At 38.4% G+C, this 24,028-nt stretch overlaps 1 protein-coding gene across 2 annotated transcripts in view; it reads right to left on the bottom strand.

Moving 5' to 3' along the window:
- Nucleotides 1–13,056: 13,056 nt before the first annotated feature.
- CFAP54 (cilia and flagella associated protein 54) overlaps nucleotides 13,057–24,028 on the bottom strand; it is a 301,918-nt gene continuing 290,946 nt past the window's right edge. For both annotated transcript variants that reach the window (XM_047868490.1, XM_047868491.1), the window contains exon 68: nucleotides 13,057–13,255. In XM_047868490.1, coding sequence (XP_047724446.1) covers nucleotides 13,136–13,255 — 120 coding nt within the window. In that variant the 3' untranslated portion in view covers nucleotides 13,057–13,135. The remainder of the gene's footprint in view (nucleotides 13,256–24,028) is intronic.

The following is a 24,028-nucleotide window of genomic DNA, read 5'->3' as shown; positions in this document are numbered from 1 at the left end:
AATCTCCAAAAGCTGACAGATATTGCCAAAAAATTCCTCAGTCTGATGTCACATTTTTTATTTATTTCTAAGCTTTATTCATCCCTCAAGGAGGAAAAAGAGTGATTAGAATACTTTATTTTCACCATAAGTATATTAGAAATATAAGGACTGATGAAGAATCATCCTGTGCCATTGGGGTCAAGTTCATGGGAATGCCAAAGTGCTTCTGCCGACCACTTAGACCTGGGCTTATTTTTAAGGAAGCAGTGTTCCTTAAAGAGTTTTAATTATGTTAAATTTAAAATGCTACTAAACCTTTGAATGGAGATGTCAAGCAGGCAGGAGTTTGGAGATAAGGGAGCAGTCTAGGTTGGAGATGAAAATTTAGAAGATTTTAACACACAAATGGTACAGATATGGTCATCCTGAGTGAGAATATGGAGAAAAGAAAAGGCAGCACATGCGAAGAAGGAGAGTTTTTTGCTTCTAGGTCAATCTCTTAGGTAAACTGGTCAATCTTCTAGGTAAAGGGTCAGCAAACTGTGATCTGTGGGTCAACAGCCCTCTGCCTATTTTTGTTCAGTCTTTGAGCTAAGAATGATTTTACATTTTTAAATGATTAGGAAAAAACAATCCAAAGAAGAAGAATATTTCGTGACACATGAAAGTTATATGAAGTTCAAATCAGTGATCAAATTTCTGTTGGAACACAGCCATGTGCATTTGTTTACATATTATCTATGACTGCTTTTGCACTACAATAGCAGAATTGACTAGGTGCAACAGAGACACACAGCCTAAAATATTTACTATCTTGCTCTTTACAGAGCAAGTCTGCTGGCTTATCATGTTGTGTGAGAACATGAGTCCTGGAACTGCGATGCCAACTGTGATACCAGTCTGAATATGAAAGGTGGCAGGGAAGAAGGTTGCTAAGATACTTGCTAAAAAATGGAACCAGAGCCCAGAAGTGACTGAAATTCCCAGACTGAATCAAACCTGAAGGCCACTTTACCAGTGCACTTTTCAGTTAATGAGTGAATAAACTCCCTTTATTTTCTGATCTAGTTGGATAGATTTTATATTAACCAAAATGAAAATATATTTAATACAGTTATGAGATCCATATTTAAATCATAGTCCTTTTTGCCCTTAATATATACCAACTTGATACAAATCTCCCATTTCATAGCATATAACAGTCCAAGGTTATCCTCATGATTTCTACAAATTCCTGAAGACTTATTGTCTTAGTTCGGGCTGCTATAACAGAATACCATCGATTGGGTGGCTTAAACCACAAGCATTTACTTCTCACAGATCTGGATGTTGGGAAGTCCAAGATCAAGGTGCCAGCCAATTCACTGGTGAGAGCCCTTTTCCTGGTTTAAAGATGGCTGCCTTCTTGCTATATCCTCACATGGCAGAGAGCTCTCTGGTATCTTCTTGTAAGGGCATTAATCTCATTATGAAGACTGTGCCCTCATGACCTCACCAAAACCTAATTACATCCCAAAGACCTTACTTCCAAATACCATCATATTGGAGATTAGGATTTCAATGTATGAATCTGGGGGGAACACAAACATTGGGTCCATAGCACTCATGGTCCTTGCTCCATGCATTCCATGTCCATGACATATGCTACCTATTTTTCACCCATTCTACCTCATCACAAGTTTCCCAAGCCTACACACACACTCTGTACTTATCATTTTGTGATTTCAGTAATTGTACTTAGGGTTTGAGGGTTCAGTAAAACTTCAACTACTATACAACTTCCCACATCTCTTGGCTATCCCTTCTCTTCTTCTCTCTTTACTCTCTTATTCTCAATTTCCAAAACAAATTAATCCCTCTCTTTGTAGGATGAACAACGATCCCAGCTTGCGTGAGACTGTGTTAATTTTTGGACTTTCCTGCTTTTTGCACTGAAATTCCACGTTCCAAAAAGCAGCTTTGTCCTGGATGAAGTGGGAAGATGGCTGATTCTATTTCCTTGTCTCAAGTAAAGGCTTTTTACCTGCTTCTCTGAATCATCAAAGCCAGCCCACACCTGTGGCTAACAGAAACCACCTGCTCCAAGAGACTTACTGAAACATCTTCCTAATCAAGGCAACTCTCTCATAAAGGGAATAACTGTACAAGATGTTTTGAAAATAAACATTTTTTAAATTTTTTATTTTTATTTGAGAGAGAGAAAGAGAGCACACATGTGAGCAGCGGGGAGGGGCAGAGGGAGAGAGACAGAATCTCAAGCAGGTTCCATGCTCAGCGCAGAGTCCAAAGTGGGGGCCAGTCTCACAACCCTGGGATCATGACCTTAGGTCTAAATCCAGAGTCAGTCACTCAACTAACTGAGCTACCCAGGGGCCCTACAGATAGGAAAATAAACATTTCTTATCATTATATGCATATATACTTAGGGTTGTTATGTTGTCTTAATCAACTGATGCTTTTATCATTATGAAATGTTTCATTTTATCTCTGGAGGTAATCCATGTCTTGCAATATATCTTGATATTAACATAATCACACCAGATCTCTTATGTTCACTGTTCATAACGGTATACATTTCTCCATCCTTTGATTTTCCACATGTCAGTGTGTTTATTTAAAATGCACACAATCTCTGCCTTTTAACTAGAAGTGTGGGTCCATTTATAATTAATGTAATTAATGATATGGTTGAATGTAAGTCAAATATAAGTCATTGAGTCTTCTAGATCTGTCCATTATCTTTTGCCTCTAATGTTTCTGATAAGACATCAGCCTTTATTCTTACCATTATTCCTTTCCTTAGTATGTTCTCTCTTTTTCTTCTAGATGATTTAATACTTTTTCCTATCTTTTGTCTTCAGAAGTTTGAATATGATTTGCTTGAGTATGAGTTCTTTTTTAAAAGGCAGAGATCATTTCTGTGAGCCAGAGATGTAGGCTGGCTTTGATGCTTTCCATTCTGCAAGTTTTACTGTCTTTTTTTCTTCTGTGGTGCCTGATTTGCTATTAAGTTCATCCCATGAATTTTTTTATTTCAGATATATTGTTTTTACTTCTAAGATTTCCATTTCACTCTTTTTCATACTTCCATATCTTTCTTAATATTCCCCATTTCTTTTCCCATTATATTAATCTTTCTAATCAATTCCTTTACATGCATGATAGTTATTTTAAAGTCTTCATCTGCAATTTCTAACATTTGAGATTTTCTTGGATCTGTTTGACTTTTTTTCCTTGATTGTGGGCATAGTTTCTTGCTTCTTTATACATAGTAATTTTTAGATTATACACCATACATTGTGGACAATATATTGTGATGATACATTATTTTTCTCTAAAGACTATTGAGTTTTGTTCTAGTAGACCATTAAACTACTGACAAATCACCTTCATCTTGTGGGGGTTTGATGGAATAAATTTGTCATTTTTCCCTGAGGTCTCAGTTGTCATTCTTAGTCCCGGGATTCACATTCTTAAGACATGGCCCGCTTAGCATTTCAATGAAAAGTACAAAGAATTTAATAAGCCCCTTTTACTTGGCTGGACTTGAATTCCAAAACTTGTCTCTTTCAGCACCTACTGAAACCTTTGCTTGGCTCTTTTAACCTTCCAGTTGTTACCTTCCACTGGATTCCCTGGAGTCTGATTATGTACAAGTGAAGCTTGTCAAGGAGTCAACAGTTTGAGGGGAATTTGTGCACAGATTTTGGCGTTCCCTACTCTGTCTCCCAATTTTCTGAAATATCCTTCCTTAATCGCTAGCTGCTCTGACAACACCACACTCTGCCCTGTGAATCCTCAGTCCCATTCATCCACCTCTTCCTGATTGAGCTTTATCCCTCATGTACTTTACAAAATGAGGAGTGCTCTCAAGGAAAAAGCTATTTAAATCTGGGTCTCATGTAGTTTGTTTCCTTCATTTCAAGGATCATATCTCCCTCAATTTATGCATATTTTCAGCCATTCCCCAGGGCTTCAAATAGTTACTTGAATTATTAAAAATTTTTTTCTTAATGTTTTTATTTATTCTTGAGACAGAGAGAGACAGAGCATGAGCAGGGAAGGGGCAGAGAGAGAGGGAGATACAGAATTGGAATCAGGCTCCAGGCTCTGCACCATCAGCACAGAGCCCGATGTGGGGCTTGAACTCACAGACTGTGAGATCATGACCTGAGCCGAAGTCCGACGCTCTACCGACTGAGCCACCCAGGTGCCCCGTGAATTCTGATTTTATAATTATGTACACTTTTTAGTCCTAAGTTCAAAATGGTTATTACCAGATGATAGTTCAATGAAAGCTACTCTGCCAGTAACTAGAGGTGAATACCTCTTATTACTAAAAATTAAAAAAAAAAATTTCTGAACTTCCTAGGCAGAACCGAACTTTCCTTAAAGGTGCATGTAATAATATAAGATGCAATTAAAGTAAAAGATAACTACACTGAGTGTCCAGTATCTGCTAGGCACTGTTCCAGATGCTTTATCTATCCCCAATTTATGGATGAGAAAACCAAAGTGCAGAGAGGTTAAGAAACTTACTCAAGTTTATGTAGGTGGTAAATCAAAAAACCAGGACTCCAACCCACATGGCCTGATATCATTGCCGGCCATCTTACCCACTGTATGGTGGTGCTATTTAAGTGTGGGCTGCTATTCAATGTGGTGTTTCCTTGAGGGAGACAGTTTAAAGGGGATTTAAGCTTGCAGCAGAGCACTGAACTGGATAAACTTTATGGGTCTTTTAAACCTATGAATCCATTATCCTATAAAAATTATAATCTCCAATCAACCAAAAACATTTTCATGTCAGAAAAATTATTTTCCTTCAGCCAGAAATCCAGAAAATGTACACACAAAATGGTATTTCCATGTATACTCAGCTCCCGCAGAATCCCTTCTCTTTTCTCTACTTTAGAATTTGACTTACAGCACCTCAAGCAGAACTATATATTGTGGTTACCTGAACTACTGCAGCACTGGCTGTAGATGGTGTTCCTTCCGAATGCAATGTCAAGACTGATAAACCAACTTCAAGCAATTCAAAGCATCAACCTTTGAGGTTTTGAAAAATAGCCATTTTGCTGTGTTTTTCCATGTCAGCCCAATGCATTTGAAAAATATTTTTAACCAGTAAAATTGCTGGGTTTTTTTTTTTTGGTCTGAAACTGGTTTTAAGCTCAATAAATATCTGTTCTTTGCTACATGCCTCCCGAATCATTTTAAATTGACTCATCAGATGTGGATATTGTTTTGCAAAAAAAAAAAAAAAAAAAAAAATTAAAAAAATAAATGAAAAATTCTCATAAGAAAGTCTGAAAAATACAGTCCCTTGTAGATCTACAATCCTTGAAATGGTCTATGAAATAGGTTGCATTTCACTCTAGGCTGCTGTTGAAGAAAGAGTTCATTTAGGATGTAGTCTCATGAGACCCCACAGGAAAAACTGTTCTCTGGAATTAGTGCGGGGAATACCAGTGCTTCTAAGTACGTGGCCCATGTTTCCCCAACACTGTTGATGTTGTAATGTGCCGCAGGAAAGCATGCAGCCACATCCGTGGCTGACCTCTAGTGAGTGTAAAGGTTGTAATCTTTTTTTTTTTTCAAGAAATTAATTCAACTCCTTATCTTTGTACTGAGCACATACTTGTAAGCTCTCTTACATCCTTTTTGAGCAGGTCTGAATATATCTAAGTGATCAGGATTTGACTCCCACAGTTTTAAAAATAAAAACCACTGAATTGTAAATGAAAGGTGAGAGGCAAATAAAAATCTGAAAACAATGTCACAAAGTATTCGAAAAGGGCATCAAAGAATCTTGGAGATCAGCGACAACAATAACAACAACAAAACAGATGGACATACAAGTAAAAATTGAGTAAAGGTCCTGAAGAGACATGAAAATAGAAAAAAAAATGTGATCCACAGATAACAAATGTAAAAAATAAAAAAACATTCAACTTCAGTTGTAGTCAAAGAACTGCAAATCAAAACTTAATGAGAAATTTCCATTAAAAAGTGGAAATATCCAGTATCTGCTAGCCTCTAAATTAAAAATGGGAAAATAAATTCATTTGTTTCTTGAAATCCACCTGCATTGCTCACTGACCTCAAGCTAGGGGCCAGACATGCAAATAAGCATGTGTAAAATAGAGTGGGTGTGTGGAGAAACCAGGGGGTGGCAGGAAACACAGGTCCCAGTAGGGGAGATGTCTGGGCTGTATCTAGAAAGAAGAGCTGTATCATTAGATGTGGCCTTTTTTTGAAGGAGGGACTAAGCGGCATTCCTCATGTGTAGGCTCCAACATATAGTGGGCACTTGATAAATATTTTATAAATACAAAGAGTGAGAAAGGACATTCTTGCCAAAAAAGCAAAGGCACAAAGTAATGAATAAAATCTATCAAATGAACAAGGGTGTGCTTAAATTAATGACCGAAGTTTTTCAGGGAAATACTAGCATATCTAAGAAAGAGTGATTAAATGACTAGCCTCCAAAGGACAAACGAAGATTTGATGTGGATTTTTTCCTTCCTATGGATCATTACCATATATTTATTATTTGGAAGAACTCTGGGCAGTTCCTTTGGATCTAATTACACCCCGATTTTTCTAACTGCATTTCATTCAGACCACCAGGTCTAAACACTTCCAATTTGGGCATTTTCCCAACGAATATGCTCTGAAAAGGCATCTGCACTACACCTAAGGAATATGGATAGTTGCCTCAAATCTCAATACTTCTCAGTCTAAGACTATGTTTTTCTGGCTATTAGGGAAGACAATTAGATATGCTATTGGAAATACATTTAAATGTTAACATTGATTGTTTCACAGTGGTGGATTTTGGGGTAACTTTTACTTTCTACTTTGTACCTTTTAATATTTCATGAATCCTCTATATTAGTTCTGAATTGTTTTTGTAATGACGAGAAAAGACATCAGTTCAAGTTTTCTCATCAATCTTGTGGGGGAGAATTAAATTAGGAAAGTTGTGAAACTCTTCGAAAGTCTTCAAATTATTTAGAAATCTATTGATTTTTCTTTCACACTGTGGACAGTTTTAAGGGAGGGATCAAGGTGATTTGCACTTGGGAAGAATGTGGTTTTTAGACCCGTTCCCATTCTAAGCTATTAAATACAAAATGTATAAATGTTATCTTAAATACCAAACAGGACCAAAGACAATTTAATAACAATTAATTTCGTGTTGTTTCCAAAGCTCCAGTTGAAAATGTCCTTTTTGTAATAAAATTCCTATGCCTCTTAACCCAGCATTTTAACTAATGAATTAATTATGAAGAAAACTCCTGTCACTAAAGCCTTCCCGTTAATCATGTCTGTATTTATGACCAAAAAATATCTGTTGCTATGGAAATTTTAGTGTCAAAGTTTCATCTCATAAAGCTCTACTGATATGTAAAGCAAAAATAGGAAATGAGTCTTCAGAGAAGAGAAAGTTCTTCCTTAATACATTTTTAAAAACATTGAAATTATGGATAGATGGATTTTACAATGACCCTCATTTTGCATAACTAGCAATCATGTAAGAAGTCCTGCATATATCTAATTTTGGAAGATCAAATAATTTAAAGTATAACTAGGGAATTTACCATTGACAGGAACTGCACAGAGAATCTGCCTCAATTTAATTAAACATATACTGAGGTTCTACTAACTTATATTAAAAATTAGTATTTTCATAGATTTGAGTTTTCTAAAATTGAGCACATATATAATCTGACAGTAGTTTCCAGATGATTTTTAGTTGTCACTAAAACTCCAAATAATGGAACCAGATGTGAACTACTCAGTTACAGCTGTATAATGAGACCAGAGTCACAACTCACATTTAATATTCACCAGTAGGTGAGCCAAGAACCACACAAAGTATGCTGGCCAACAAGATGAGGAAGGAAAATGATATATTTGCTTTTAACTTATGAAATGTCTCATGTATGCAAAAAAAAAAAGTAGAGACCAATATAACAAATACCCCGCTTAAAAAAGACAATTTTACAAGTACAAATGAAACTTCTTGGGCATTCTTGGTAGATCTCATTCCCCCTCCTTCATCTAAGAGGTGACTGGAAACCTGAATTTGGGGTTGACTATTAACCTGTATTCAAAATGTTGTTAGTATATACTCACATTCATAAAGACTCTATTATGTCATTTCACCTGTTTTAAAAAGTTTTATATAAATGGTGTCTTCCTATATGTTTTCTTTAACACTATATTTTTTTCTTTTGTTCAACCTACTTTTGAAGTGTATCCAGATAAATATCTCTTTAATTCATTTAAAGCTAACTGTTCTGGGGCGCCTAGGTGGCGCAGTCGGTTAAGCGTCCGACTTCAGCCAGGTCACGATCTCGCGGTCCGGGAGTTCGAGCCCCGCATCAGGCTCTGGGCTGATGGCTCAGAGCCTGGAGCCTGTTTCCGATTCTGTGTCTCCCTCTCTCTCTGCCCCTCCCCCGTTCATGCTCTGTCTCTCTCTGTCCCCAAAATAAATAAACGTTGAAAAAAAAATTTTTTTTAAATAAATAAAACTAACTGTTCTTTGGTAGTCTGTTATGCATTCATTTGTAATTTCCGTCTTATATTCTACTATATGACTACACTACTATTTTTCTGTTCTCTACCTGAGGGAAATTAGGTAGATTGTTTGCTTGCTTGTTTTTTACTATTGTAATCAATGCATCAGGAAAACAGTTTGCACAAGTTTCCTTGGGCACATGGGTGAAGTTTCTTTGGGAGATATAACACAAACATTTCAAGCATGAGAAAATGAGAAAAGGTGGTTAAACAGTGGACTTCCTGGTCCACTGTTTTCTCCCCTAACCCACAGTTATGGGGTTGTCCAATCCTGTGCACACATAGATAATATTAAATTATTAAAATCTCTTTTTCCATAGATTGAAGATATCTTTGATGATGAAAGATAGATAGATAGGTATAGATATAGATATAAATATAGATATAGATAGATATTTCACCTAAATTTCCAGGTTGTAGGGAAATTGTACATCCCAAGATATAGTGCAAACAATGAGGTGCTCGGTCTCAAGCTAAATGAAACCCAAAGGAATGTGGGACGCACTCACACACTTATGACACCCTTAAGCTAAGGTTATAAGACTGCACTGTGAAAATACAACAGTGCAAAACTCTACGCTAAAGGACACTATTAGAGGCAAATGAGTAGGGCACCAGCAATACCCAAGGAGTTCTGGGAGCCCTATGCTCTGTCATTTGAATTAGGATGGAGAGATTCATACCATGTTGTCCAGAAGAAGCAAGAGCAATGCGGAATAGAGGCAGAAACCAAGCTTCTAGTACTCTCCAGAAATGTGCCATTTCCCCCCTGCAATTCAGTGAAGGAGAACAAGTTAGCTGGGGTGAGAATTGTGTAAAGTGCCAACACATGAAGTGAACAAAGACTACTGCCCTGAAGCATCTGAATAGCTGTCAGGTGGTCAATTTCTAAAGCAATTTCTTAGAGATTGATATGGAGAAAGATATGGGAAGCTCTGGGGTTTTATTACCCATCACTTAGCTGTTGGCATTGGCCTCTATTCTCTCGCTCCCTGCTTCCCTCCCCTCTTTCTGCTTCCCTTCTTCTCCCCTTTCAGTTTGCGTCCTGTCATTCTCTGTTATAATTAAAATAGGAAACATTGCATGTGTGTGCTATAAAGCATCTGCAGATACTGTATATTGTATGAAAAAATAAGCAGCTGCAAATTGTGTAATTTGGTCTTAAAAAAAAAAATCCTGAAAGACATTTCCGGAAATAAACATCTTTCATCCCAGTAGGTTTGAATTTTCTTTTTGTTTGTACTTCAGTCCATTTTATCACCATCTTCACTGCCTTGCACAGAAAGTTTCAGCTTTAACCAGTGAGTGTTCCTATTTTAGAAGAGATGAGGGAATTTCTGGAATGATGGCTTGAAATGGGGCAACTACGATAATAGGGTGTGGTGCAGTTTTACACAGTGTTTTTCTCAGTCAAAACAACACCTAAGAATAACAGCAGCTGTAAGTTATTAAGAGTGGAGAAAAAGTAAAAATGTGCTGAAATATTACCTGTTACAGTTGGGAGGGATCTGCCATCCCCAGAGGAAACCGGTATATTGGCATGGCTACCACTGGCGTGGACAACATGCTTTCTTGGGGCATCTGTTCAGGTCTGCAAGTCATGTTTCAAAATCTGCTCCTAGGCAATAGGTGTTCCACTTTTAGCTTGAGGCTCAGCCATGTCTTCCTTTTCCTTGACTTCCCAATTTCCAGGAGCAGTGGAGTGGGCGCAAGGGCTGGGGAAGCCAGTTTAGCAATGAAGAGCTCAGACTCTCCAATCAGACAGAGCTGGATTTAAATCTTCGTTCTGCCTCTAACTGTGATTATTGGGCAAGTTACTTAACTGCCTTTTGCTTTTGTTTCCTTATCCATAACACGGGGTGAGTCATCCAATGTGCATCACGATCTTAATTCTTGTGAGGACGGAAAATGTTCCAGAAAGGTTAGGCAATAATGGTAGTGGTAGTGGTAGTGGTGGCGGAGGTGGTGGTGATACCTTTGCTTCCCTTCCTTTTAGGAGCCCATAGTACCATCTTGCCTCGGTCACATGCATGCATCCATCCATCCATTCATCCATCCATCCATCCCAGAAATGTTATAAACCTCTACTATGTGCCAGGCATTATTCTAGGGTCCAATAAAACAGTACACGCCTTTATATCTACTAATATTTAAAATAGAGAAAAATGAGGGGTGCCTGGTGGCTCAGTGAGTTAAGCATCCAACTTCGGCTCAGGTCATGATCTTACAGTTCGTGGGTTTAAGCCCTGCCTCGGGCTCTGTGCTGACAGCTCAGAATCTGGAGCCTGCTTCAGATTCTGTGTCTCCTCTCTCTCTGCTCCTCCCTCGCTTGTGCTCTGTCTCTCTCTGTCTCTCAAAAATAAGTAAATGTTAAAAATGTTTTCAAAAAAAAATGAAAAGCACCCAGTTAGTAAAAACTTACTAGTGACAAACAGTGGAATACATGCATATACACTCCTGGGAAATTAATATTAGGTTGAAGTAAATGGCCTTGGTTGCTAGTCATGCTATATTTCCACACCTATATTAAATGCATAGTAACCTGTTGTGCCTTTTTTGCCCCTGGTGGCTAAACTTCCCATAAATTAAACTTTTCCTCCAAGGAACACAAAACCTTTAAAGGCATTCTCTCTCCTACCAGAGAAACTTATAAGCTCCAGTCTCTGGACAAAGGATTTGGAAGCCCTCACCACATAAAACCCATTATATCTTAGTGGCTTTCCTGCAAGACCCAAACTTTATTTCATATGAAGGTATAGTCATCAGGCAATTTTCTTCCCTGAATTCAAAGGGAAATAGTTCCTTTTTCTTTCACTGCAGCATGGTATCCCAGTTGTTCTGTCTCTGTTTCTTCCCTTTCCATTATATACTGAATACATATCTTTTCTGAAAGCCAGACCATCATTTCATTCATTCATTCATTCATTCATTCTTTTTCACTCACTCAACATTGACTGAAATTCCACTAGTGCTAGGAATTTGTCACTCCTCTCCTTAATCACCAGTCATAGTACCCTATGATACACCGAATCAAGCCTGAAGCCTTCAATCTAGTTCCACTCTTAGAGTTTAGCTCATTTTCCATTATGACTGTCCACTCCAGATAGGTAGCAAGAAAGTCCTTGACATACAAACCATATTCATTATCATTGTTATGCGTCTGTTCTCCTACAGCATCCTCCCTACCAGCAAATTTCTGACCGTGAAAATTCTTATTATTAAAAGTCTTGCTTAAGGTTCATTTTCTCCATGTACTATTCTAGGACAATTCTACCTTGGCTGTTCCTGGACTTTGGAACTGCATGGCTGTGTGAATTTTTTAAAAACCAGGGGCCAGAATACAGTTGCTACTTTTTTATTTTATTATAAAGTAAGAACATTAAAAAATGTAAATAGTTACCAGCTACTATTACCACTACTTCATAAAAGAAAAGCCAATTTAACACCAATAGGAAGCAGAAAATTCATAATCTCAGGATAAAGGGCAATTAATTAACCACATTTAACTTTAGAAAAATACATTTAGGTTATACCTACTTTTTTTTTCATTTTACTGTTGCTGTTCATGGCATGAACAGGCTGGCATGTAGGAAGCATTTAGGCGTAGCCTTCTTCAATGTTAAAGAAAATGGATGACCCTCCCATCACCTTGATCCCCCTCCACCTTGGCAGGGACATGATAACTCCCAGCACGGTGATTAGTACCACCTCAGGTATTGCGCTGAGTCCTTTATTACACCATCTCACTTAATTTAATTCACATAGCAATCCTATTAATAGCCCCATGCTACAAATGAGGAAACAAACAAAGGCTTAAAGAATTTGTTACTTTCCTAAAGGAGCAGAACTGGTAAGTGGTGAAGTTACTGTTCAAACTCAGTTCTATATAATTCCATAGTTCATGCTCTAAAATTTTATATAATGTGGCTCCCAGCAGTATAAAATATGAAAGGTCTTAATTTGCTACAGATTTCTTTCCAAACCACATAGACAAACTTCCAAAGTTGAACCGACCACATGTTGAGGTTTAATCCAGAGTTTCTCACTCTTGGCACTATTGACATTCTGGGCCAGATGATCCCTGGTCGTGGGGGGGCCCTCCTGGGCCTCTTAGGATAGGTAGCAGCATCCCTAGCTTCTACCCACTGGAGGCGGGTAGCACCCTCCTCCCAGTTACAGCAATCCAAAATGTCCTCACACCTTGTCACATGTCCCCTGGCGGCAAAATTGCCCCCAGTTGAGAACCGCTGTTTTAATCCAATCTTGTTCTATGGACACATCTAAAGACAACCTGTACATGAACTGTATGACCATGGGAATAGTTGCACCTTGCACAAACATATTTTCTAGGAACAGTTCTGTAAGATTGTTTTAATAAGCAATAGCATTGTTATTTAATTCAGATACAATTTAAGACATTACTCAAACTATAATTTTTGAGGAAATTTTTGAGGAAACAATTTTATTTTGCTTGTTGTGAGAAGACAGTTCCAAAAATGTATTTAAACCAAGAAAAACGGTATCACTTAAATCCTTTATAAGGTTAACATGTGAAGAATGTTTAGGGAATAATCGACACCATCCAGTTGAAGAGGCTTCCTCCTGATACAATACAACCGTTAGCAAGATCAAAAAGTCTCTCAAGATTGAATATAGATGGCAGCGAGATAGCAAATGGGACCTGAGAAGAAGCAAAAAGTGTTCATGAAATGCATGGTTTCAAACTGTTGGCTGAAGTAAAGTTCTCAAACACACAAATACCAATTCCATATAATGATTTTATGTGAAAGATATTTAACTCTTGCCTAAGGTAAAATGCAAAGTTTCACGTCTCTGCACTGCTGAAATGTCACACATATCATTTTTATATCCTATTAAGATTCATAGATTAGCCTATAAAAAAGCAGGTATTTCTAGAAATATGGACTATTTGCATTTCTATAATCACTGCGTATGATTCTACAGGTCGGACTTTGGCCCTGTTCCTAACGAAATGCATTCTTCCATTAACAGGTTGTCCAGTTGAAAATCTCCCTGTCTTGCTTTGAGCTTAAATCCTGCCACAGTGAAGCAAATTCTGTTTGGAGCTTACTCTTTCTGAAAGACACACGGGGAGACCATGCAGAGAACTAGTGCAACCAAAGTCACCTGAACAGAACAAAAGACAGAAAATAAGACTGCTTTTATGATCACAGCACTGGTTATTTCATTGAGAGACAGGCAAGAAGGAGAGAATAAACAGGAAGGAGTGGAAACAATGTTTCCTGGGAACCTACTTTATGCAGATGTAGATAATTTGCAACATGAATGAGCAAATGTCATGCAGAATGACCATAACAGATTAGATCCTTGTGGGCCTAAATTATGGTAAGAAATTAGAAGAAAAGTTTTATTAATTTCTTGTCCAATTGTTAAACGAAACTTTTATTCTTTTTTTATTTAAAAAATGCTTTTTAATGTTTTATTTATTTTTGAGACAGAGCATGAGCAGGGGAGGGGCAGGGAGAGAGGGAGACACAGAATTCGAAGGAGGCGCCAGGCTCTGAGCCCCATGTGGGGCTCGAACTCACAAACCGCAAGATCATGACCTGAGCTGAAGTCGGACACTTAGCCAACTGAGCCACCCAGGCGTACCAAATGAAACTTTTATTCTTAAGAAAACTCAGTGAATCTAGAAGTGGAGGCTGCCTTTTATTTTTTTTCTTCACTTTGTTGGATTAAAATATGACAAAAGTATTCCAGTACTTGTCTATAACTTAAAATAATAAAGAGGTGAAAAAATTAATAATGTCCTCCTTTCTCACTCAATCCTGAAGTAATAAGTATTACTAGTTTCAGGAGTATCTTTCCAAAACTTTTAAAATCCTCTAACAAATGTATATTCATGTGGGTTTTTTCTTTTCCCTTTTCTCTTTCCTTTGTTTTTTGAAATGGGATAACTAGATTTCCATGATTTTCTTTTTTTAGTTACCAATATGTAAGAAGAATCCCTCTTTAATCAATTCAGGGAGGCAGAATAACTACGTTGAGTTTAAGAGTGTGCATTCTGGAGTAAGACTGTTTTGATTCAAACTCAGACCTCAAGCACACACCAGCTATGTGAGCTTGAGTAAAATGTTTGGTCTGTTTGAATTTTAACTTCCTCATCCAAGAAACAGAAATAATATTGTAATTACAATTGTTATTACAACATATTGCTATTACAGGATGGGATGAATTTATACACATAAATACTTAGAACAGTGCCTAGCACACAATGAACACACAATAAAGGCTACACATTACTAACATGGTCGAACACATTCTTTTTAATGGCTACATAACAATGCATGGGATGGCCGCATCCTAATTTATTCAATCATTTACCATAGAGGTTGTTTCTAGTTTTTGTACATGCTTGTCTATTCATATACATCATTGGGTACACATGCTTTTATTTCTGTACTACTGATTCCCTAAGGTGGTTTGGTTTAGTCAAAGGGTGTTTACCCTTTACATTTTTAACACTTCCTTTATTTTTTTATGTTTATTTTTTAGAGAGGGAGCGAGTGCAAGCAGGGGAGAGGAGCAGAGAGGGAGAGAGAGAGAATCTTAAGCAGTCTCCATGCTCAGCACAGAGCCCAAGGCAGGGTTCGATCTCATGAACCTGGGATCATGACCTGAGCCAAAATTAAGAGTTGGATGCTCAACCAACTGAGCCACGCAGGTGCCCCACATTTTAGCATTTCTTGCCAGATTTCTTTCCAAATAGGTTATAGCAATTAACATAGATACCAAATTGACCTAGATCTACTTGTTGAAAAGACCGTTCTTTCCTCCTTGCACCGCAAAGTCACTTTTGACATAAACCACAGGACCACATATGTGTGCATCTCTTTCTGGTCTGTATTTTGTTCTATCGGTCTATATCTATACTTAATCTCGCACTATTATTACAGCTCTTTCATAAGACTCGACAACTAAAAGTATAGCTTCATTAGCTTTGTTCTTTTTTTTTAATGGTTTTGGCTATTCCACATCCTTTGTATGTCTGTGTAAATTTTCTGATACTACTGCAAATGATAGCTTTAAAATTTTTTCACTTATACATTTTTCTGCTATATAGAAATAAAAGTTATATGTACACTCATATGTTTATACCTACTTCACTAAATTCGCTTATTCATCCTAGGAGACAATTTTGGATTTTCTATGTCTATAAAGAATAAGAACTTTCTTCCTTCCTTTCTCATACTTTATTCCTTTCTGTTTTCTTCTTTACTTCACTGGCTGAGAATCCCCATGCAGTGTTAATTAGAAATGATGATAGGATGTCATAAACACAGGATTAATTGACTTTTCAATTCAGGGAAAGGGGGAAGGGTTATTTAATGAATGACATTGTAAAACTGTCTACCACTAAAATTCATCCTTTTCTTTACTTACGTCCTCTACTATTTTTGTTAAGTTTATTCCGAGGCATTTTATAATTTGGTTATTATTGTGAATGTTTTAAAGTTTTAGGAAAACTTTAAAAGTTTAAAGTTTAGTGAAAATGCTAACTAAATTTATCTCACAGTCAAAATACATCAACGCTATAAACACTAAGAGAATCTGAACGTGCTTTAGGAAGTCAGAGTTACATCTTTTCCCCAGAGAGTTCAAGATTTTGCAAATTAGAATTTATAGGATTTCAAATAAAATGATAGAGTTAAAAGATAAAGTGTTTCTTTAGTCATGTTTCTTGACCTGTATCTACTCCATCTTGATACCTGGACATTTAAAGTGAGCCCACATAATGGTTACAACGTGAACACACCCATGAGGCTCAGAGACTTTAGGCAACTTGCCCAAGCTCCCTCAGCTAGTGTCAGAGCCAGGATCTCTACTCAGACACACTGGTTCCTCAGAACATGTTCCTAACCACTCTGATGCACGGCCTGTCCCCTGCTGCCAATGCTGGCCTCTGAGGTCCCTCCTGGCATGGCTTGTGTGCCAACCGCGGAATGTCCCTGCTCCCTGCAGCCTCTGCTCCCAATCCCACCTGACTTCAGTCTCCTGCTCCTCCCGTAGGCTCTGTGGCACTCTGGACCCTTCTCTAGCTTTGACTTTTAGAAATGTTATGGAAGCTTCTAGGGCTTCCATAGGGAATTTCTCAAGTAAAGTTAAGTTTAGGTGAAATTACTGAATTTCTTTTTTTGCCATTCAATAGAGACAGGATTAGCAATCATAGAATCATGGGAGAGTCTTTTATGTCTTTCGTAAGTAGCTTTGAGTCTGGATTGTCCTGGATAAGATACCGAGGAATCCTGGTTCCTTTTCCTGGATCAAGAAAGGCTTTGTGGAGAGAAAGGAAGGGAATGGCTTGGCAGGTAAGCAGACCGAAAATTAGTTCAAGTAGGTTATGCTTGCAAGGAGCAGTATTAAAGAAATGGTGATGATTCTGGCTTCCTAGAAAGGATAGAAGTCTGAAATAATATGAAGAAGGGGAAAAAGTTAATCAGGTTGAGAAACACTGAAGGGGTTCATTGCCAGGACTTGAGCTTGTCTTGAAGGGGAGCTTGGGAAAGTCATTGGAGAGTTAAAGGTTATTTGCCAAGGCTATATTTTATAGAAGTGTCTGCGTGAAAACTAGAATCTATCATAATGAAGGATTTTATTACTTCTGTTCTTTTGTTCCAACAATTTTCCTTGATTGAAAGAAAAATCATACCATCTTCAAAGTATCTATGATTCTTCTCCTCAATCCAATGAGTTTTTATTGAGCACCTACATTGAGAATTCTTCTTGGTTCTCTCAGCATAGTGTCAGTTGCCTTTTTGTTGGTTCTAAGCGTTAATGACCAAGAAAAATGGGAGAAAGCGGAATTCCCACTACTCAATTACATTTGCCTGATCTTGTAAGAGGTAAGCAGGTTATCAAAAACTGGGCTTTGTGATATGGATGGATTTAACTTCACCTCCTTTCAAGAATTTTAAAACACAGAGAGCCACAGCCATGAAAAAAAAAAAAAAGGTTTAAAAGCTTCAGGGTAGGAAAACAAATGCTGATTTCATCCAGCATTCTCACATACAGGTTTCTGTACCACGTTATAGGTCTATCTCAATATGTCACCTGAGTCTTTGAAGTTAATAATTTATTGGATATTTTTTTTTCAGACTGGGGAATAATATATATTCCAAGGCAGAAAGGATAATATGATACTGGCTTCCTTAAGACTCCGTATCATGAATGACTAACAACAGTAGACGTTATCCTCCGCGACCTAACAGAAATAGCACCCAACTCTTAAGAAGGTGAGAAGGAGAGTTGTATGCAACTCTGAGAGACCACAGGACATTTCACACTTTGCCGAGAACAAGATTATCTTTTTTATCACTCCAATTTGGGGATAATAAAACTTTAAATATGACAGGAATAAAGGTTTCTTAACATAATATGAGATCAAGGGTCATTTTGGTAAGATGGTAGAAATCTTCTAAAATTAAATTTTAAAGAAATAACATTATTATAAAGACACCTTGCTGAGAACAAGAAAATTAGAAATTAAAGATGGGATATGGGAGAGAAAGCATTTGTACAGAGAATTGTTTCAAATGTCACACTGTCTATGAATAGGACTGATTCTTCACAAACCATCATCATCACCGCAGCTATCGTCACTGTCACTGTCCCACCACTGAGCCTCAGCTGTGCATGGCATTTCCTTGAGCTCTTGAACAGAGTTCATCTGTTAGTAAAGGACAATGTATGCTCAGACACGTTGTCCTACACGTACAGGAAACCAAATGTTTCAGTCAGTTTAAAAACTGTTCGGCAACACTAAAGGACCCTGTCTCTCCTCATACCCAAAAAGATGCCAAAAATGTTTTGGAATACATGAAAAATGTCTCGATGAAGGAAGACATATTGAGGGGGACTACATCCATTGGGTGTATGTTTGAAATTCAATTTTAGGTTATGTTCATAGTTTATAGCTATGGTATAATAAGAAATAAGTAATTGTTCTTTGTCCTAGGTTCCTGGCATAAAGCTCTTAAAATCCTTGGGAATTTTCCTTTGTATGCTAATAAGATGACTGTGGGGCAGGGGACCCATAGCTTCAGGGGCTGGTCACCAGGAAAACCAACGATGTGATTGAAGGATGGAATTTTCAGCCCTAGCCCTGACCTCTGGGGAAAGGAGGGGGGCTGGAGACTGAATTTGATCACAACAGCCAACCATTTAATCAGTTGAGCTCCTGTAATGAAACCTTTATAGAAACCTCGTAAGGACAGATTTCAAGGAACTTCTTGGTTGGTGAATGCGTTGACATGCTCGGAGTGTGGGACACTCAGAGAGGGCATAGCAGGTCTGCCTCTGCCCCCCCCCCCCCGCAAACACACACACAAGATCTTGCCCTATGCATGTCTTATATGGGACTATTCCTCAGTTGTATTCTTTATAATAAACTGGTAATTGTAAGCGAAGCACTTTCCTGAGTTCTGTGATTCATTCTAGTGAATTATCAAATCTGAAGATGGTAGCCAGAATCTAAAGTGGGGTCAGTCTTGGATTAAACCTTTAATCTGTGAAGTCTACCCTAACTCTGGTAGTAGTGTTGGAACTGACTCGAATCGTTAGACCCCCAGTTGGTGTCATAGAATCGCAGAAGTAGTTGGTGTCAGGAAAACCCCCCTAATAGTCATGTTTGGTATCATGTAGATTAGGGCAGTGCTCAGCTAGTGAGAGTCTCTGGGGTCTTTGGGACATTCTCCTACACCCCCCTCCTCCTTGGCAGATATTGCCCTCCATACCCCTTCCCAGGCCAAGCTGAGGCACTACTTAGTGAAAAGCGATTGAGCTGGCAGTGGTATCTCCATTATGGGTGTGTGCTTTGCTTTTTATAGGGAACTATTCAAGAAACAATCCTATAAGGCCAAAAGAGATCTTTAAGAAAAAAGTTGGAGTTTAGGCTGTACATACCGGGCTTATTCTAACTGCTCAAGAGACTAAGGCCCAGAGAAAAGAGTCTTTGAAATATGACACCTTATTGTGCAGAAAGAACAGCTGCTCTCCCCCTCTCTCTCCAGGAAAGTATTTTTTGCCATATAAAGAACTAATAAAGGGTCTCAAACAGGGCAAATCCCCTTTAAAATATCAAAAGCTCTAATCAGAACAGGAAGGATGAGTTATGCAACCAACAATGAAGTGCATGGGGCATAAAGGCTAGATGCAAGTTCATGGCCAATGGTTCAGTGCTTATAATCAGGGCTTTGGGGAAAGAGTTAAAGGAGAAGTGTCTTGGATGGAGGATTTGACAGAAATGCCTGTATTCAATGTGTTATAAAATTGAATGCTTATTTCTCACTCTCTCTGGAGATGCAAGAATATAAATTCTAAGCTAGTACTTACATGTGATTATATCATGTTACATCACTGCCTTTATTTTGAGAAATAGTTTTAAAGCTTTACCAAGTCTTTGTTTTTCTATTCTGAAAAAAAAAAAAGCTTTTCCTAGGAAAGGAAGCCAGCATTTATTGAGGCTTGCAGGTAGGCTGGAGTCTTTGTTTTACAGAGTTTATTTCATTTGTAAATTAACTGTCAAATGGAGGTCAAGAGAAAATGTGGTTAACTAAGGGGTCACATTGTAGAATGTAGTTTTAATCATGATTGGGTGACATGTGGGTGATGTTTTGTCTTTACTTCTTCATTAGGAAATAAACTTTAAGCCAGAAAGTATGCTTCCTATCTCCTTTGGAATTCTTCTAATTCCAATAAATAAGAATTAATTGAGCACTCATGTATTCATCCGCAGTCAGAGATTTCATTTTTTTTTAAACTCATTGCTGAGGTTTGGGTTCCTGGAAACAGATTCTGAGACAGAACTCAGCTTTCAGGAAGCTTATTAGGGAATGCTCTTGGGATCAACACCCATAGGAAAGGAAAGAAAGCAGGACTAGCAGAGAGAGAGAAGAGCAGTCACAACAAAGGGCTCAGCCAACCCCACGGAGAGGGAGTTTTGAAGCTGGGATGACCCTTCAGAGATGCTCTGAATTGTGGTAGGGGGGTCAGGTCTTTGTACTGCATATCAACCAGACTTCCCCCCCACCCAGCCCCGCAAAAGGAGGCCATCTCTTTCCCCCCCATGGGCATTTTTGAAGAGGGTTGAGAACTCAGGACTGTCGGTACATTTCCCAGAGCTGGGAAAATAAGCTCTTCAGTCCTGAAGGGAGATCTGGGGGTCTCAGTGGAGGGGCCATGAGAGGCGCAAATATTTAATTTAACGGTTAACTATAGAACCATCAAGCAACTGGCAATATGGCAAAAAAAAAAATATATATATATATATATACACACACACACACACACACACTAGTATACAAGTGATACAAGCCAAAGGGAGATTTGAAGTAATAACTAAGTAAGAATTCTTATACCAGACTTCCAGATGCTGCTTGCTTTTCTGGGTCATGGTAGAACAAGCTTAACACATTTTCAGTAAAACTCCTATTAATCATGTTATTTGATTACCCTGAGGAACAGTGTCCCTTCTGGAGTATGAGAAGAATTAGAAAACAAAGAATAGGAGGAAGATTCAGAAATAATTTCTTCCCTCAAATAATATCTTTCCATAAACTTAAATATGAAGAAATTCAGTAATTTCACCTAAGCTAAATTTTACTTGAGAAATTCCCCCACGGAACCCTGAGAAGCTTCCATAAAATTTCTAAAAGTCAAGCTGGGAAAGGGTCCAGAGGGCCACGGAGCCCACAGGAGGAGCAGGGGATTGAAGTCAGGTGGAATTGGGAACAGAGGCTGCAGGGAGAAGGGACATTCTGTGGTTGACACACATGCCATGCCAGGAGGAACCTTAGAGGCCAGCCTGGGCAGCAGGGGACAGGCGGTGCGGCAGAGTGGTTAGGAACACATTCTGAGGAGTCAATCTGCCTGGGCATGGATCTTCTGACACGGACTAGCTGAGGGAGCTTGGGCAAGTCACTTAAATTTCTCACGTGTAATATAAGGATAATCATAGCATCTAACTAGAAACAGAAATCTAAAGTCAAACATTGAACATCAGAACTTCATACACGCACATTCATGTCTGATTGCTGCTGTTACAAATTTGTGACAAACCTCATGGCTTACAACAACACAAATGTGCTCTCTTACAGTCCTGTAGATAAGAAATTGGAATTCACTTTCACTGTGCACAAATCAAGATGCCAACAGGGCTGGTTCTCTCTGGGGGCTATAAAGGGACAATCTGTTTCTTTGCCTTTCATGGCTTCTACAGACCACCTGTGCTCCTTGATTTGTAGCTGCTTTAAAGCATTCACTCCAGTCCTGTTTCCATCTTCACATGCCTTCTCCTACTGATGTCAAATAGGGATACTGTGACTACACTTACGGCCTACCTGGATAGGCCAGAATAATCTCCCCATCTCAATATCCTTAATTTAATCATATCTGCAAAGCCCTTTTTGTCTTACAAGGTAAAAGTTCTGGGGATTAGGATGTGGATATCTCTGGGGGGCCATGATTCAGCCTACCACATAAGTAATTAAATAATAAGGTTTAGCTCATAAGAACATCCTATTTATATCATATCTGCTCAACAAAGTTTGGGTCACTGAAGTTATTGAATTGTTTCTATTTAAAAATTCATAGCATCATTTGTGACAACATGGTTGGAGCTACAGAGTATATAATACCAAGTGAAGTAAGTCAGTCAGAGAAAGACAAATACCATATGATTTTACTTGTATGTGGTATTTAAGAAACAAAGCAAATGAACAAAGAAAAAGAGACACCAATCAAGAAGCTGACTCTTAACCATAGAGAACAAACTGATGGTTACCAGAAGGGAGGTGGGGGGGGGGGATGTGTGAAGTAGGTGAAGGGGATTAAGAGTACGCTTATGACGAGCACTGAGTAATGTATAGAACTGTTGAATCACTATCTGGAACTCCTGAAATGAATAATCCACTGCATAATTCTATACCGGAATGAAAACAATCAATCAATCAATCAATCAATCAAAATTCACGGCATTCCTGTAAAATGACTATTGTTCCAGAAGTTATCAGTGTTCACTATAATATGTACTGCTTTCTCTACAATTTTCCACACCCTTGCACATCAGGTTGAAGCCAATATGCTATGAACAGAAATTATGATAGCCATTCCATACTGGCTCTTGGAAATGGTCACCTTAATTTATTGCCTAAACTAGGACATAAATAAGGAATAAAAGGAAAAAGGAAATAAAAGGAGAATAAAAGTAAATAAGAGGAAAATTTCTTAAGCATTATTCCGAATCAACAGGTATACGTTTTGACCGTCTCAGGCCAGTCGAGATGAGTGGCCACCCTACTTAAAAACCTCTGGGGAAGTCCTCCAGTCCTCTTCCCCTGCAGTGGTGATGTTGGAGCCCATGTAGTCCAGACAGAATAGCTACATGTAGAAGGAGAGTCGTCCAACCCTCACTGAACTTTGTTTGAAAAAGAAATGAACCTTTATCGCCACTGAGATTTGGGGTTTATTTGTCAGTACAGCAACCCCTGCCCCATCCTGTCTAAAACAGCCATGCTCTAGCAAGTTTCTCCTTCCCTTATAGTATACACGGGGAGAATTCCATCAGAGTGAGAGTTTAACTCCACTTAAAGGTCAGGACTTTGAATCTCAGCAGCAAAGAAAGGCTGTAACTGTGTATCCTGAAGCTGGGCTCCCTCCTGAAGGGCTGTGTCCAGTCTGCCTGTGGGCTTCTGACCTGGGACACAGAAGTGAAAACCCCAGAGTTGCAATAATACTTGGCAAGTCTTGGTGCTTTTTTATGAAAGAGATCACTGGGCTTATAGCCTGGAAACTAGAAACACGAGGCTCTTTTTTAGAACAAAGGCTTAATAAAGAACGTGAACTAAAGTTTGCATTTTGTTCCTGGGACTTTGTTGCTTAGAACCAAAGCATGACAAGCTTTGGTAGTTAGTAGCTTCCACTTGCAGTAGCAAACTGGAGGGCAGACCTCTTGTGCACGGTGTGGAAAGAAAAACTGCTCACGCTGACTTCTTTATTCATTTATCAGCATATACAGCAAGCCGCTGCAAACCACTCTTACACCGTGGCCAACACTGACCAGCAATTTCTGATAGAAAGTCTAACAGAGTTTGCAATTTATGAAGGATTTTCACATTAAATCATTTCACTGAACTCTTTTTAAAATGCCTAAGTTGAGTATTTAGCCTTTGTTTGTCAATATTAGTAAGAGTGTGCTCAGAAGAAGGGGGCAAGGAAAGAGGAAAAGGCCAGATAGGAGGAGGAGGAAGGATGGAAGGAGGTGGAGTGAAAATCCAGTCCTGAGCTTCCCTGAACGTGTGCCAGCGGTACGTGCCGGGTATCGCAGCAGGCACTGTTGACTAATGGTAATTCCATGGCTAAAATAAAATGTGCCGATGTTCATAAGAATGCTTTGGTTCATCAAGGTATAGTTTAA

Source organism: Prionailurus viverrinus, chromosome B4 (assembly GCF_022837055.1).
Source record: "Prionailurus viverrinus isolate Anna chromosome B4, UM_Priviv_1.0, whole genome shotgun sequence".
In the NCBI taxonomy this organism is placed as follows: Eukaryota; Metazoa; Chordata; class Mammalia; order Carnivora; family Felidae; genus Prionailurus; species Prionailurus viverrinus.
The sequence above is the reverse complement of the archived record's forward strand: the minus strand, read 5'-3'. Positions and strand labels throughout refer to the sequence as shown.